General features: G+C 31.6%; 1 protein-coding gene and 2 long non-coding RNA genes across 13 annotated transcripts in view; 1 reads left to right on the top strand and 2 right to left on the bottom strand.

Annotated features, from left to right (window-relative positions):
• LOC122718717 overlaps nucleotides 1-17,419 on the top strand; it is a 226,721-nt gene that overhangs the window by 185,789 nt on the left and 23,513 nt on the right. For all 9 annotated transcript variants that reach the window (XR_006347448.1, XR_006347449.1, XM_043944001.1 and 6 more), the window contains 2 exons: nucleotides 14,132-14,393; nucleotides 15,511-15,674. Coding sequence is in view for 7 of the 9 variants with exons in the window: in XM_043944001.1 (XP_043799936.1) it covers nucleotides 14,132-14,393; nucleotides 15,511-15,674 (426 nt within the window). In the remaining 2 variants the exon portion in view is untranslated. The remainder of the gene's footprint in view (nucleotides 1-14,131; nucleotides 14,394-15,510; nucleotides 15,675-17,419) is intronic.
• Nucleotides 3,061-6,541, bottom strand: LOC122718720. Of its 3 annotated transcripts, none has more exons than XR_006347450.1 (5): nucleotides 5,544-6,541; nucleotides 5,352-5,458; nucleotides 3,858-4,997; nucleotides 3,268-3,633; nucleotides 3,061-3,195 (listed from the first exon to the last, which is right to left on the bottom strand). It is a non-coding gene; the product is annotated as an uncharacterized LOC122718720 (long non-coding RNA). The 3 variants fall into 3 exon arrangements; XR_006347451.1 differs by having other exon boundaries at nucleotides 3,858-4,994; XR_006347452.1 differs by having other exon boundaries at nucleotides 3,858-4,132.
• On the bottom strand, nucleotides 16,474-17,415 carry LOC122718721. Its single transcript, XR_006347453.1, has 3 exons — nucleotides 17,294-17,415; nucleotides 17,117-17,223; nucleotides 16,474-16,987 (listed from the first exon to the last, which is right to left on the bottom strand). It is a non-coding gene; the product is annotated as an uncharacterized LOC122718721 (long non-coding RNA).

Here is a 17,419-nt window from a genome sequence, read left to right as displayed (position 1 = left end):
ATATAAGTAATATATTCTTCGAAAAAGATATTCAAAGTTTAATCTTGAATAAATGGACACGTTTGATGAATAAAGTTCAAATACTTAGATGTCTAATCCAAGGAAAAAATGAAGGAACTTTGATATCGAAGGAAAAGAAAAATGGAAGATAATTGTCGATCGATCGAATCAAATTTATATTATAAATCGATGGACGTTAAAAATTCAAAACTGAAACTCGTGAATTTTCCTTATCAGCCTTCAATCTTAAAAAAGAAAAGGAAAAAAAATAGAGATTAATTAATACGATCCTTTCAGTGTTGCAATTTTGTTGGATCACGAATTTGCTTAGATTAAAATACGATCTGGAATCCATCGAGATGGAATCGATCGGACCGCGTAGAGAGAGACTCGAATTTGATGGACTTTTATCATTCGATCGACGAAAGCTGGGCACAATTTGGCCCGAATTCCATAGTTGCGAGGTGTCGCCGCAAAATCGACGCGTGATTCAATTAATTCGAGTGAAATACGAGCAATTATGAAGCCACGAGCCTTCAAGATGAAGTTCGAATTTTTTTCTCGAAAAAGCGTAAAAACCGACTGCGGGTAAGGAAGAGCATTGGTCAGAAATTTTGAATCAATTTAAATCGCGACGAGCGAATTATGCTTCTCTTTGACGGAGAATCCAATTAATTCTCGATATTTCGATATTTGGAAGAGGAATAATATATCTTGGAACAGGGTAAACCCAAGAACTATGATTAAATTACAACCGATTTTTGTTCGAAATCACATAATAAATTAATCGAACAATTCTTTCGAATAGATTCGATGCAACTATATGTCGAATGAATCATTGAAAACTGAAGAATCTATTAATATTATCTGAAAAAGTAACGGGTTATGTTGTTAATAAATAATTGAATTACATTCGTAATCATTTTTATTGAAATTACGAAATTTAAAACTTAAAATTAATTGAGTAGATAAATTTTGAAAAAAAATGAAATTTCGTTTATTTCATCGAATTACATCGAATGAATTTCTATCCGTTGTTTAATCGCTCGAGAATCGCAAGAATGTAATAAAGTGTCAAATAAAAAAAATAAAATTAACGAGATTTTATTGACTCTCGATTTCGATTCGATTCGATTTATCGTGAAAATTATTAAAAAATTCTCAATATTCTTAATATTTATATATTAATATTTATATATTAAAAATATTATTAATTTATTATTAATATTTATTATTAATATTATTAATAATAATTATTTATATTAAGATTATTAATTTATATATTAAAAAATTCTTAATATCAGAGATATTATTTTCTACACGGCCATTCGAATATTATTTGCGAATTAATCGCGAATTAAGGAAAACAACAACAACAACAAGTACCACCTGTGCTATCGTGAGCTCGAACTCTACTCTCAAGCGAGTAAATTCAAGAGGGGCTTGAACCAAAGTTTCCCTCCGATCCAAACTTGCCAAATCTTAAAGAGGGAACAAGCTCCTGATCCCTCTTCTTTCTAATTACCGTGTTTCTAACCACGATACCTAACCAAGTATTGCACCCTCGTCAATATGAATTCCATCAATTTGATATCCATGATATAAGAACATTGAACATCTCTTGATAATAATCTTCCAAAAATCGACAAGTTTGTTCAAAATAATAATATACGCTTTATCACCTAAAACAAAAAATTCAAACATTATTGATATCAATTTTAAACTTTACCATTAAAATATTGAATTTACAATATATATAATATTGGCATGTAAGGAACGATCGATAACGAAGAACAACATTAACATTTTTAAAAAGAACGTTGACAACGATATTTTCATTTAAGAAAGAAAGAAAAATTTTAAAAATCCGAATTGAAAAAATTCTTCACGCTATGGAAATAGCATGATATTTTATTTTACAAAGGATTTTCTATCTGTGTATATATATATATATATAAAACACTAGTAAATATAGAGTAATAAAATATGTCAAGTGTATAATATAGTGTATAATATAATATAGCTTTTCGTTTTCTTCGTTAAAATATACCATTTATGTTTCGATCAAAAAGGTATTTGATTCTTATTCATACGTACAGTTTACAGACGATCAAAACAATTTTCTTGTTACCTTGAAGTATCCGCGTGACGAGATGGCTGATCGACGAAGGGACAGTCGGGATCGAGTTCGTCTGACCCACTTGATCACTACAGATCCCGTTAGTTGGCATCGAGTCGACACTCATGCCGTACCCGTACACGCGTACCTCTCGCCTCGATCGGCGCGAACAGCCGCCGGAGAAAATGTCCGCGCCGAGGAAAGAAAATGGAATCGTCTTAATTGGACGATTCGTTCGAAGGATAACGGCTATTGTTAGTAACTCCACCTTCGTGCTATATATTATGACATATTAACTTCAGGAAACGTATTATTTCGATTGAAATTATTCTAAGTAAAGAAAGAAAAAAAAATTTTAAAAGTTGAAGAAATTCTTCACGTTATGGAAGTAGCGTGATATTTTATTTTACAAAGGATTTTTTATCTGTATATTATATATATATTCAATTCAGATTTTTTAAATTTTTATATATAATAGTGTAATATATTTATAACACTGGAAAATATAGAGTAATAGAATCTGTTACATGTATATATTTTATTTTACAAAGGATTATTTTTTATCTGTATATATATGTATATTTAATTCAGATTTATAAAATTTTTTTTTTCTTTACTTAGAATAATTTCAATATATATACATATATAACACTAGAAAATATAGAGTAATAGAATGTATATATATTTTATTTTACAAAGGATTTTTTATCTGTATATAATATATATTATTTGATATTATCTGTATATGTATATTTAATTCAGATTTTTTAAATTTTTTTTTTTCTTTACTTAGAATAATTTCAATATATATATATATAACACTGGAAAATATAGAATAATAAAATGTGTTAAGTATATATAATATAGCTTTTCCTTTTCTTCATTAAAATACACCATGTATTTATGTTTCAGTCAAAAAGGTATTTGATTTTTATTCAATTTTATTCATGAAGCAATAATCATATTATTGAATCAGTCCTTTCTATCATGAAATTTTACACATTTTTAATATATTCTTTGTATAGTTACAATTTAATGAAATGTTCGTGTTATTAACACATACAGGTACATTTATTCTGAAAAAGGAAAAAAGTTTCTGTAAAGTTTCCAAGGAGATTTACTTACTTGACTTGTTTAAATTTACTCACGATCTGGTGTAACGATTGAATTCCTAAATCCATTGAAACTTGTATCACGTAATTTGCAACGATACCAGAGATCGGTTGCAACATTCTATCTTGAACGATCGGCGTCTCGAGAATAAAGGAAGGTTAAATTTTTCACGATCTTAGCGTTCGATGGTTTATTTTTACCTGCAAGATGACGCAGAAATGGCGACATAAATGCTTCGACAATTTACGAGATTTATGAAGACCGGTATAAAAAAATACCGAATCTTTATTTATTTACGGCCACGAAAACCTGAATTCTAAATTTAAATGTTAGCAAATCGAGTGACGTCTTGCAATTTTTTTTTTTTTTTTTTGGACGATCAGAAAGTTCCTCGAAGATATCTGGAAAAAAGAGAAAGAAATCGATAATAATTTGAACTAAAAATTAAATTAAATCTATTTAATAATTTATACGAAACAATTATTTTGGATATCACCAATATCCAAAATCCAATCTTTCTTCATCTAAATTTACATTTTGTAAATCGTAAATTCTTAGGAAACGAAGAAAAAATGGTTTTCTACAACGAATATGATAAACGAATATCGACCGGTTATGTTATTACCTATTTGAGCGAGAGTACGAGATAACATAAAAGATTCTCGATATCGCTCATTCTTCGAAAGGGATGCCCGATTGCAGGGCAAAAGGAATAAGGCCGAAATCCCGCGGGTGGTTTACCGCGTTCAGGATATCCCAATGCAGTAAAACGATTGCGAGAACGTAAAATATTTATTACGATTGGCCGCAACCGTGGCTCCGTGGTTTTTTTTACAATCCAGCTTGTAATAAAAAAGCCCTCAAGCGAGGAGTGCGGAGGATGGAAGTGTGCGGAGCATCCTAGAAAAAGAAAAATCAACAGTTCGGTCGTTTGAACAGCAACAGGTCGAGCAACGATACAAATGACTATGGAAGTCTGTTTGCAGGTCTGTTCGAGCTGCCTCGATCAATTTCTATTCTTCCCTTCTTCCTTTTCCACTCTCTCGTCCCACCTTCTCACTGCCTTTCATCGAACCGTTGTATTCTTCCACGACAATTAATTTACTTTCCCGAATTTTTCTTGTGAAAGAGATTCTCGAAATTACGAGTTTTCATCCAATTATTATTGTTCAAAAGTTATGCGTTATATTTAAAATTTATTTGGCTATTGGGTTATTATTAAATTAAATTAGATAAAGTTATTGAAATGTTGCAAATATGAGAGTTATTTTCACGATAATTAATTTCTTATTTAAAAATGGAAATTATATAAAGTTATGTCTAAAACAGAACATGATATCTTATATCTTGATGTTAGAAGAACCTATTTTGTTCGTTAGTATCATGTATACATCAAATATGATGCGAATTTAATTAGCTAAGTTTAATTTAATAATTAACTAGTTTAATGCAAATTTCTAACAACCGTGACATCAAAGTAATGGCAAAGCAAAATTGACGAGACTCGTGATGACCTCGGAGACATCCCCAGAAACATCTCAAATAGAATTTTGATCACACGAGGGACAGCATCCCCGTGACAACGTTTCCAATAACAACTCTGATTCCCTTAGATGTCTGCTCGACGCCATTTCCGACGTCGCAACAACCACCATAAGCTCTATAGCGGTCAGAATTATGGGGTGAACAATCCATAGCTATAACCTCTCTTACTACATCACATCCTTTTGCTGGTCGAAATTCTATTTGTGTAGATATTTGCCTGCTTTGAAACAGACAAAGTAAAACATGTTTGCAAGAGAATTCTGTCGTTTCAGATAATAATGATACAATCCAGTATACAACAAAGTAAAATTTTGTATGCGTGAATATGACAGAATTACAATGCAACGAGCATAATTTAAATTCATATGAACATTTAACACATATTTTTTAAAAAATTTATTTTTCTGCAATGAAAACTGTGACGTATTGTGTTTGAATAATACTTTCAATGTAATGTATAATATACAATACAATTGCTCGTTAAATTGATAAATAAAAATATTATTCAATCTACTATTCAATATCTAAATATTATTCAATTAAGTTTTAAAACAGAATAATCGATATGACATACCAATGGATTACAGATCATATATTTTTGATCCAGACATGGCAATAAATCATCAGTAATGGCATTAATTTTCCATATTGATAAACATTATGTTTAAGAGAAAAACATGTCTGTTTGAAACAAAGAAAGAAAAAAATAAGAAAATAGATATCTTATGTTTTTTAAGAAAAGGACAAGAAGATCAAAATACTTAACCTAATTTAACACGTTACATGGAAACAGTGTTTTTCATCGCAATATAAAGAAATGTCGTGCATTTAAGTGCACTGTATTAACACAATTTTCGAATTAAAAGTAATGTATCAAGATAACGAAGACAATAATTGAAAAAAAAAAAAATAATGGTACCCGTAAATTTCTCTTTTTATCGATCAATTTTTCAGTAATATCCCAGTGGCAACGAAGTCGCAACGAAATATTATCGAGTTATCGCTCAGTCGATGCAGGAATGGTAGAAACACGCGCGAATAATGCGCTTGCGTCACGCGAATTTCAGACAAAACAACCGGTATAACGAAAAGTTACCGTCGCGACCATACTCGTTCTAAATATAAAATGGGTGTCCGTTGACCGAAAGAAAAATGGTCGACGATACGGTACCACTTCTATCCGTTCGTTCTTCCAAGATTGAATGCCCGTGGTCGACCTATTTGCCGGACAGTCCTCGTGCCACGAAAGAGCGAAATGCAGCGATGCTATTTAATCCGACGGTTTATTTAATCCACCAACATTATCCAGTAGCGTGCAGAAACTTGCTAGGGCGCGCGCGTGCTCGCGTGTGTCGGTAAATATAGACGCTCCACTTGGCACTAGCGCAGAAAAGATCAAGGTGTCATAGAAACGACGCCGTTATGTCGATCTGTGCATGACTTCATTCTAGTTCCGCCTGGGGAATTTTACATTTATGCAAAGGGATATTTTTGGTGATCATACAATATCGATATGTCAATAGAAATATTAAATATTAAACATGGTAGGTTTCGATGAATTAATAACCTGTATGATTTAGTTTCAATTAATTTTATAATTTCATTGATATTTAATTCAGAAAAAGAATTAATAAAAAGTGCATATCATTTATAAAAAGTGAAATCTGAAGAAAATATTAATTGGTATATTTTATGGGACAACGTGTTTATATCTATTGAAAATATTAATAAAAATAAAAATTTTCTTAAAATCGAATATATTTAGATAGAAAAATAGCAATTTTATAATTTGACAAACATTAATCATCAATATTAGTTTATATTTGAACTCATTTGAACTTAACCATCTTAATTCGTATGATTAATTCAAAATTTTGACATTTTTAAAAATATTCTCATGACATACATTTCTCCAATTTTAAAATTATTCCATATCATTATTGCAAAAAAATAAATTAAATTAAGAAACGAAAATGTCGACGAAAGTTTCATATAAAATAGCAAGGAGATTAATTCTTTCCCAATTATTATTCAACACCAAATGTAATTGAATGGAAATTAGTGCACGAACATTTCTCTATGCTCTGTATTTATATTTCAGTCCAAGAAATTCCGATCCGATTAGAATGAAGAGAAAAATCTGAAAGTATTATTCGATTTTACAGAAGTCTATTAATTACTAAAACAATGTTCGATGAAATTGCTAACTTTTTGATGTAATAATAACAGGTTGTTAATAATTGATTAAGTACATTTTGAGATATGAATTATTTATCAAAAATATGACAAATAAATCCGGATAAAGTTGACGTGAATTATAAAATTCATTATAATAAATTTAATTAAAAAAAGAAAATTTGAAATTATGATTTAAGGTTATGATTCATATACATAAATATATTGCGTATCTATCAAAATCAAATTATTTATAATAATGCGTTTTAATTTTAATTTATATTTGTCGTACAATTTCATAAAAGTTGAAGAAAAAAAAAACAAATTTGCTTTCATCCTGCAATGTTTTTTTAATTAAATCAAATATAGAAAATTGATATGAAAAATAACAAATTATAAAATTATAATAATTATATTTCAGTAATTGCACGGACATCGAAATTTTATAATTTGGAACACGTGTCATGATTTATATTTACAAATGCAAAAATAAAAAGTAAAGAAAAAACGTCCGCTTCTTGTACACTGTCAAGCTGCAGTTTCAGATAAATCCATGTAAATCGCGAACATCCGCGATGCTATGTCACCATTCTGATATTTCGACCGAATTCCAAAAGCGACAGCTGCGATCGACGTAAATCTTTGGCGCAATCGGCTCTTCCTGTTTGTAATGCACCGAACACATTTTTTCAGATACCTTTGGACTACATCGCGATTCGCGCGTGTAATTTCTAATAAGTATAACATGTTAACTTTTCGTCATCGTGAATCGCCGCTTCCTCGTTTCATTATAAAATGATTCTTGAATCTGATCTGATAACATCGAGATGAATATTTGGAATTGATGAAACACGCAGGTAAAATTAATGTAATTTATTATATCGAGCAATAAATTATGCTTTAAATATAATAATTCATAGAGTGAAAAAATAATTAATGAGAAAATTATTGCATTGATAAAGGTATGGATAAACAGAATTGAACAACATGAAGCAATTTAGAAGTCATGGCAAAGCAACGATTCGGAAATATGGATTGAATAAATCGAGAGATCCGCATTTCGTTTAATCAATTTCGATATAAAAAGTAATCCAGACGAAGATTTACATTTTATCCAGGTTTATTTTATTTTTTTCGCGTCGAACAATTTGTTAGCGATGGCTATGCATTTCGCCGAGATTTTTCACCCGTGTAATTGAAAAAGGTGCGAAATGGAATTAATGCATTGTTGTACACGGAGTTTTGAACACGTTTAATTACTTTAACTCCTTCCCAACTTTGGTTCTAAGTTCTATTTCGTGCTAAAAGCACCAGTTCCCAAAGTCGTTCTTTTAACGATCTTTGTTTTAAGTGATAAAAATTTTCTCAAACTTGGGTTATTTCAATTTTTCTATCACGCTATTTACCTTGTATTTTTTTTTTCACAATATAATAAATCATATTTATATATTTCACAGATATTCAAAAAAATGCATATTAAGAAGAGAAACTTCAGTATCAACTTTTTCATCAACTTTCTTAAACATGCACAGCAATTTTCAAAAAAGAAATATTTTTTTCCAAGGCATCTAAAGAAACTTTCTAAACAGAAACTTCGTTTGAAAGCAGAGCACGCGTTCCAAACCTATCTTGATCAATCAGTTCATCAACGTCAACGTTTCACGGACAAAATCGGAACGAAAGGTCGTCAAAGCTGCTACGTGAATGCGAGAAATGCATCGAAGCTTAAAAAAAAAAAAAAAAAAAAAAAAAAAGAAAAAAAGGAAAGAGAATCGTTTGAGAATGGACAGCGGCAAATTGTAGTCATCTTTAATGCACTGTCACGCATTCCATCGCGAGAAAGAATGTCGAGGAACCGTTCGCGATCAATTTTGCTATTTAATGTATTCCGTTTCGATGCATCTGACAAGAAGAATTTTCTTTTAAAGGATTCTAAAAGGAAATAAACATCATCGTGCATCGATTATGGATTAAATTCATTTAAGGTAAAGTCACTTTATTTGTGAGAGATCTTTGAAAGATGTTGATTCTAGATGTCAAAACAAATATAAAAATTGATTGAAATTTAATTATTGAGTTATATGCAATTTAATTTTGTATCAGATAAAACTATCTATCTTCATCACACACAATTTATATATATAATATATAAAATATAATATATATTAAATATAAAATATATTTATATATAAATATAATAAAATATATTAAATATTAATATATATAATTTATATATATAATATATAAATATACGTTTCAATTGACATTTTTGCATATCAATTTTCATATTTGCTTTATCTTGTAAGAATCAATATACTTTAAATTTGAATTGCAAAGATAGATCACTATAAGATGTATTTTAATGAAGGAAGTTCTTAAGTAAATTTATTTAGTGCGTAAAAATTTTCAGAGCAGAAGGAAGTGTAGAAAATTAGAGGCTTATGGAGGTTCGACTGTATTTCTTTTTCCATCTTTTTTTTCCTCGTTCACAAAACAAGGGATGAAATTTTCTACTCGAGCGCCGTCTGAAGTGGAGGACGATAGGTTGAAGTGGAGAACAATAGCTTAAAGTGAAGCTTTAATATGATTTCTTAGGGACAACCGAGGAAATTGAGTTTTTTAAGTGTGTATCTTCGGTGTGGTCGATAGAAAGTTGTTGATTCATCCTTTTGTCCTGCTTCAGATTTATCCCGATTTCTTCTGTTTTCTTCCCTAAATAGTATTTTCTTCGAGATACAATTTGTTTTAACGCAATAGTCAGTTGAAAGAAAAAAGCTTTTCGATACACGTTTGTATTAAATATTCATATTTATACCAATTGAAAGAAATATGTGACGAATAGAAAATAAAATATGAAATAATACTATTTACAAATCTCTTCATTATAAATAAGGATAATTATATCACTCAAAAATGAAATATGCCAAATATATATTTATAAGCATTTAAATCGAACTTCAAAAGATTATTTGCACTAGAAAAATTTGTTGATTATGAAAAGAAATTGATTATAAAAATCTATATAAAGTGGAATCTTTATATTCGTCACCAAAAATATTTTTTTGCATGATTCATCACAGCCATTTACTACTTATCCATAAAAATTAAATCTCTATTTAAACTTTCATTATTCCTTTTTCTCAATTCTTGTTAAAAAAAAAATTTATTTTATATTCTAATTCGATATTAACGACAAATATAATATTTATTCCATTTATATTTTCATCTCATATTAAAATACTTAATAATTTCAATAACAACAAAAGAATAATTATTTCCTAAATTACTCGTCTCTCTTAATTTTTCAACTAAAAAAAAAAATCACGCTAATTAAAGAATCTATCATTTCTAGGTTTAAAATTCAATCAATGGCCATCTAACAATGATTGAACCGCTTCCTAACATTGAAATAAAACCACAGAGATAGAAATGAAGGAAAATATGATCCTGTCCAACTACAAAGACGGATCATTTTCGCCTCGCAGCAGGCGACTCGTATTTCTTACATAAGCGTACGCGCACCAGGATGGCCTGGTTCCACAGAGGCTGAGGCTAATTGCACGTGATAAATCGTCCCTTCCCGCGTGTCTCCAGCCTCGGTCTGTTCCGTTGAAACGAGGCGGTTCCTGCGGTAATACCCCTCCCGGCCGGCCACCACCAGTTCCGTTCTATTTCGTTCCACGCCGTTCCCATGTCCGCAAAACATCCGGCTGCTCATTATGGCCCCCGCGTCGCCGCTAACAGCCCGCCACCGTGAGATTCAATTACGCCCTCCAACGCTCGAAACTCCTCTTTACGCGCGTTCCGCATGCCGCGACACGCGCGCTCCGCCTCTCCTTTCCCCTCTCGAAGTTGCGCGACGTTTCGGAATTTCGGCGCGGTTCCACGCTCTCCTAGGATACCCCCCGAGATCGGCCGAAAATCCATGGAATTCATGGAACATTACAGGATAGGTGATAGAGAGAGAGAGAGAGAGAGAGAGAAGAATTTTTTGTAAATTTGTAGATTTATCGGTAGAGGCGAGAAAAAATTTTATTACTTTATTTCTTCGAATCGAATTTTAATCCTTTTGTTACGGGCGATTTCTCCGTCGCCAAAAATATGGACAGTGCTCGAGAAAGATCGTCAGCGGCCGAATTTACGCCTCACTGCAATCCGAGTGTTTTGTTTATTGAAAAAAAAATATCCCTAAAACAGGATATTTATAACTTTTAAACGCACTCATATTTAATTATACTTTGAAAATATAATTGTATAATAATAAGAACTGTTAATAATGATATTACGTGAAAAATGATAAAAGAAAGATACTCGATGTATAATAAACTCCAATCGTTCGTCGTATGTACAATACGCATCTATATCTTATGCAGAGCAACTATGAGCGATCGTAGTACGTCAGGCATTTTATGTAGAGCGATTATAGTCATTCATAGTAACGAAGTAGAGTTAAATCGAATGGTAACGAATGATATTCTGGTTCATATAATTCATATATAAGCAACGAGAATATTACACAGTGGAATATTGAAACAATATTGAATTTATGGGAAATTATTTAATAGTTCGACGAATACCAATGAATATCGTTTATTTGCGTTTTCTCGCGCCACTTATTGCTATCAACTACGTATCCTCGACGAAAATAATCGTTTAATCCTCGTAAAACCGGATGCTCGTTTTACCGTGCGAATAAATGCAACTCAAGGTAACCTAACCTAAAACCGACGTGACACTAATTCAAATTACGTTATATAGGAAAGGTCGTTCTAATTGTAAATTTAGCTTTATCACCGAACGACGTCCTATTTATCCCACGATATAATTCCTTTTTGAAACCTTGACGAATCAAGCATCGCAATTAATTCGTCGCATATCTCGATCGATTATTAACACGAAAACGGGACGAAAGTAGTAGTTCGTTGAAAATTTTTCGCGTTCCAATTTTTCTCCCGATAGATGTCCTCATGTTCGTCGCATTTTCACGGGAAATTCTCCGCATCGTTCGCGTTAACAGACGCCCGTTGTTCGTAAAAATAGCGGGCTGGATTCAATTACTTTGGCCCGCGTCGTCGCATCCTCCATACCGCTTCGGAATTTCAAATTCGATCGAGGACCCGGCTCGAATTTCAATAATGAAACGGTGACATATTTTTCCTTCTTTTTTTTTTTTTTTATCCCTTGAATTTTCTACATTTTCTCGTACAGATATTGATATTGATTTCGACTGGAAATTAATAGATGAAAAATGTAAAATGCGAAATTTTACCGTACAACTAACTTTTTCCAAATTTCTTCCTTTTCAGTCGTTCTGCCACATTCGCAGAGAAACAATCGCTTGGCGATGCGTGATATATTGTGTCAGTGTATACAATAATTGATTTTACGAAGAATAATGTGACAATGACGTGTTCTGTCCTTGAGTTAATTGAATTTATCTCGAATACAAAGAGAAGAATATCCTCTAAATTTTAAATCTACTCTTTTATGTACTCCCGAGTATTACTCACCAATTTTAATCTATGCGTCACGAGTACTCGTAGAATAAATCTACTATCTTTCAAATCTACAGAACATTCATTTCTGTAATTCTAATAATTTTTTTTTTTTTAAATAAAAATTATTTATCGATTATCTTAATATATATATATTAAGACTTTGATCTTTAATTATATCGAACATCGCAAATACAAAATCCACAGTTCAAATCCCATAATTAATCGATGCAATGCGGTTCTTTGTGCTCGCACAAATGCAATTTATCTAATCACTGAATCATTTGCTTTGCAAAATCGTCGAAAATAGAGAGTCCGGCTTATCCTTTCGATTATACTACTAATCGAACTTACAAACGTGATCTGGAATTCATTTCGAAAAGAAACAGGTCGAGTGCTCCCGTTTGTCAATCCTTGCCAAATTGCCATTTAATAAACTCGATAAATCGTTCTTCTCGATCTTAATTGGCCGCTTTTGGTTTCGTTTAGATGGAATTTTGAAATTTAATTTGAACTTATCAATTGCAAGAATAATTCGAATATTAAAGAAAAAATATCGAATTTATTTTTCATTTTTATTCACATATTCGATTAATTGTTTTGTATGGTGAATTTAAAAAAAATCAAATACTTTTTTTAAAAATCTTAAAAAGAGCAGTGAAAAGAAAATTTCTATTTTTTTTTTTTCTGACGTATCAACACTTTTACAAACTTCCAACAAAGTGGTGAGAGAAATCGCATTGCTTATTTCCAAATCGATATTCCCATGAACTTATATGAATATTAACGTTGCAGTTGTATTGTGTGGATGAATGTTTCCCTAACCACAGCACGAAATAACTAAAGGCGCGATGAGTGTAAAGTGCGGGCAGGAAATTCCTAAGGTGAAAGTCCCGCGATTGCATTGCTTTTTCCAAGAAATAAAGATTAGCTGCTGCGGACGCGGCGTGCCATTTTGATCGTAAATATCGAAAGCGTTATTGTACGTGGTTATGCCGTTTCTCAACATTTCTCAAGCGGAACCGTATTTATTATTAGCTTTGAATATTGTGTATATATATATATATATATATATATATATATATACATGAGAAATATTTAATTAAAACTTGTATCCCTTTAATATTCAATATGTCGCGGTACTTTAACCTTGCAAACGAATACTCTTTCAACTCTGATTCTCAGCAGATGGAGGATATTTTCTATGAAGTAACATTAAGTGACTTAAATATTGGGAAAAATATACGTTGAAAATCACCGAATATCGTTTCAACTTTAATTTAATTTCTCTTAACATTCGCACAGCAGATGGAGGATATTTTTATATATGAAGCATTTAAATGAATTAAACATTCAAATATTAGGAAAAAATATGCGTCATCCTGTGAAAATCACCGAATATCTTAATTTAACTTAATTTCTCTTAACTGTAATTTTGACTCTCAAAATATATAATAAAATAATTAAATCACATTTTCTATTTAAAACATTCGATATTTCGCTGAAAATTTGTTTAACTTTTTCACAAAAAAAAAAAAAGAACACATTCGCGCAAATATTGATGGGATGCTCTTCCCCCCCCCCTTTTTTTCCAATCTCGATAAATAAACATTGAAAATTCATTCTCGTGATGCACGTCGAAGAGGAGGGCAGTGTTTCATGACGAGGAATGTTTTATTCGCAGCGTCCGGATCTGGATCGGTGATAGGGAGGGATCCACTTCCGCCGAGAGCTGTCAGCACTTCACAACTGGCTCAAAGAACGCAAACTCAACCCCCGGCTACGGTGTCCACCCTTCCATTGCCGAGGAGCAATGCCACGCACAGGCAGCCCCTGCCCCTTCACCAATCCACCCCTCAATCGGTCAGACAATCGGAAAACGACATGGCCAATTCGCAGCTATTACGAGTCGCCAGCAACGGTGACATTGGAACCGGATCTACGATGTAAGTGTTCCTTTTCTCTATAAGATAAAAAGAGTGCCGAAAAGAAAAAAAAAAATGTGAAGAACGGAGTCCCAAAACTGTTTTTCAACGAATAAGAAAAAATTAGATTAATCGAGAATATATACACTTTCAGTCTGATATATGGAATTTTCATTTCATTTTTTAAATATTTAATATTTATTAGTGTTTAATGGCCAATAATTGTAGCTTCGAGAAAAAATGTTTCTTGAGCTATTCGATATTCTGATGCAATGAATCTTTAACAAAAATGCACACGAGCTATGAAAATTAAAAATTTCTTTCTTAAAAAGTCACGTTGCCAAAGGACTTTTTGAAACAATTTTCGCGCACACGTTTGAAAATTCCAATGCGAGAAACTGCTTACCATGGACGAATTCGAGAGCATTCTCTGGCGAGAAGCGTCGCGTCGGCATTGGAATTCCCTCGGTGACACATTTTCCCCGGCTGTTTCACACCTTGGATACGTAGAGGACTCGAAACTAGCGTATGCTTTCGAACGTCGTCAGCAATTCCACTTCGATCGTGTTCCTCCATGATAAAAACTGTTCTGTCCAAAGAACATTTACAGGGTATAGAAATTGAAATGAGGAAGGGGGGAGGAAATTTTCGACTCATTGTCGTCAAGTTTATTAATAGATATCTCTCAATTTCGAACGATCGAATCTCTCCTTACTTCTTTCGTATCAATTATAATAATAACGCTATAATTATAATATCGATAAAAAAAAGAGTCAGTTATATACGTTTCCCAATTGAATATCGAAAAATGTTTCGAATTGTGACAGTTATTAATTAAGTAATTTAACTGGGAATAAATTTCTTTAATCCCATTCTTAACGTTTTATCTCTTCCGGTACTTTTGTTCCATTATATTCCATTATATTCAATGATTAATCGTTTTATCCAGCTACGATTACTTTTCACAATATAAAATATACCCGTACAACGTTAAAGTGAATTATAAACGAAATATGATAAAAATCGAAAGAAAATCTCTCTGTAATAACTAAGCAAGAAATTTTAGATTTAATTAATAATGGAGGAAGAAAATGAACGAGGTAAAATATTCTATCCGCTTAATATCGAAACTTTGTAGGTTGAACAACACCAACAACGATGGAAAGGATATAAGGTTAACATCTCCGGGCGGACACGCAACTCAACGATTGATGAGTCCGGCCGGGGCGTTAAGGGTCGTTTCCATGAATGACCACCGAGTCTCCAGCCCTAGTGACAGCGACATACGAGTTCACAGTCCAAGTAAGAAGATATATCCTACATATCTACGCTATAAATAGAGATAATTTACAAAAGAATTTGAAAATAACACAAATATAGTTTAAATAATATTATAGTTTATTTAATATAGTTATAATTTAATATAGTTAAAAATTAGGAAAATATTCAAACTCTAAATCTTGATTAAATAACTCGTACTTATATCTGTCAATAAAATCTTAATCCTTCTTCAAACTATCATCCACATTTCCATCTTAATACGTTTCCTCGACTTAATTCGAACACAAATAACTATTGAATCTTCGTCCCAAACATTCGCGTAAAGTTCATTCAGTCTCTCTAAATTTACTCACCCCGACCCCACCATTCGTGTCGCAACACGAATATCGTTTGGAATTAAATTACATTTCAAATTCCCTTTCCCGAAAATTCTTAGGAAAGCTCGCGTCCTCGATCTTTGTTCGAACGAGGATAAAAAGCAAGCACGACGAAAGAAGGTAATCACACAAATTGAATCCGAACTCGAGGAATTAATATCAGAAGAGGGTGAACTCTCTCGAAAAGAGAAGAAGGGTGGAAGTCCGCTGTGGGGTTAATTATTCAGATATCCGCGGGGAAAGACTAGGCGCACAAAGCGACACGAGGAATAATAGAAATCCCACGTACATTGGGGCAAACCGCTAACCTCTTTCGATGCTAAAGGATATCAGAGAATTAGAGAAATGGGTAGAACGGGACTATCGTTGTACGTGTCTCGTAAGAAATAAGTTTAATCTTTGGTTAAATTGGTTTATTAATAATAATTGTTTCGTTTCTGTCATTTGCGATGAGAAAAATTGGAGATTTAATTATCTGGTTTTATTCATAAGCTCTGAGAAATTTTTTAAATTGACGTAATAAATATTATAATATCGTATTACGACTTTTCTGTTGAAATTTTATATTAATGCATATAAATGTATATGTACGTATATAGTATGTTAGTTATACTTAATGCAGTATCATGTATAACTGAATAATTTATCGAGCAAACATTAGTGAAAATGGTCAATGCTCAAATGCGAATAGCGGTTAAGTGATATCGAGCCAATATTTGCCTCGTATTGAATTTTTGTCACTATGCATATAAATGCCGCTTTCTATATTTCTGTCTAGCAGGTTTCACTTACGATTAAAGGAAATCTCTTATCATCGATACTTCTGTCATATTCACATATGCCCGTAATATAAAATATATCTTTTATAAGAAATTTTAAATATCGTGAACTTTGAGATAAATATCGCTGCTACTCCATAGAAAAATATGTATCGAAAATTTGAATTTAATAAAAAATCTGAAAATAAAATATTATTTAACTTTCTTTATATATTCAAAATTAAAAATTTATTTTATTTTAAAAATCTTCTGGTGATATCTATTGGAAAGATCTAAGAATGAAATATTTAAATTCGAAAAAAAATACCTGTGCATAATAGAATTCGACGATACCAAAGAAAATTTAATTTTCTTTAATTTATCTAATGAAAAAAAATTCCTTCATTCCAAAAATGTCCACTCCTTTATGCCACTCTACAACAAAGCGACAGATATAAAACGATTTGAAATTGTTTCTAACCTCTACTTGTAAGCATTTTCTAACCTCCACGCATGACATGATTTAAATAATTCCATTAAATGATTTTAAATCTATCATTTGCTTCAAGACACATCTCATATAAAAAACACTTCTTAAATGTTATTCTTATTTTCGCAATATATTTTACAG

The sequence above is a fragment of the Apis laboriosa genome, unplaced genomic scaffold (genome assembly GCF_014066325.1).
Source record: "Apis laboriosa isolate Shangri-la unplaced genomic scaffold, ASM1406632v1 scaffold68_cov148, whole genome shotgun sequence".
Lineage (NCBI taxonomy): Eukaryota > Metazoa > Arthropoda > Insecta > Hymenoptera > Apidae > Apis > Apis laboriosa.
This window is presented reverse-complemented; position numbering and strand designations above follow the sequence as displayed.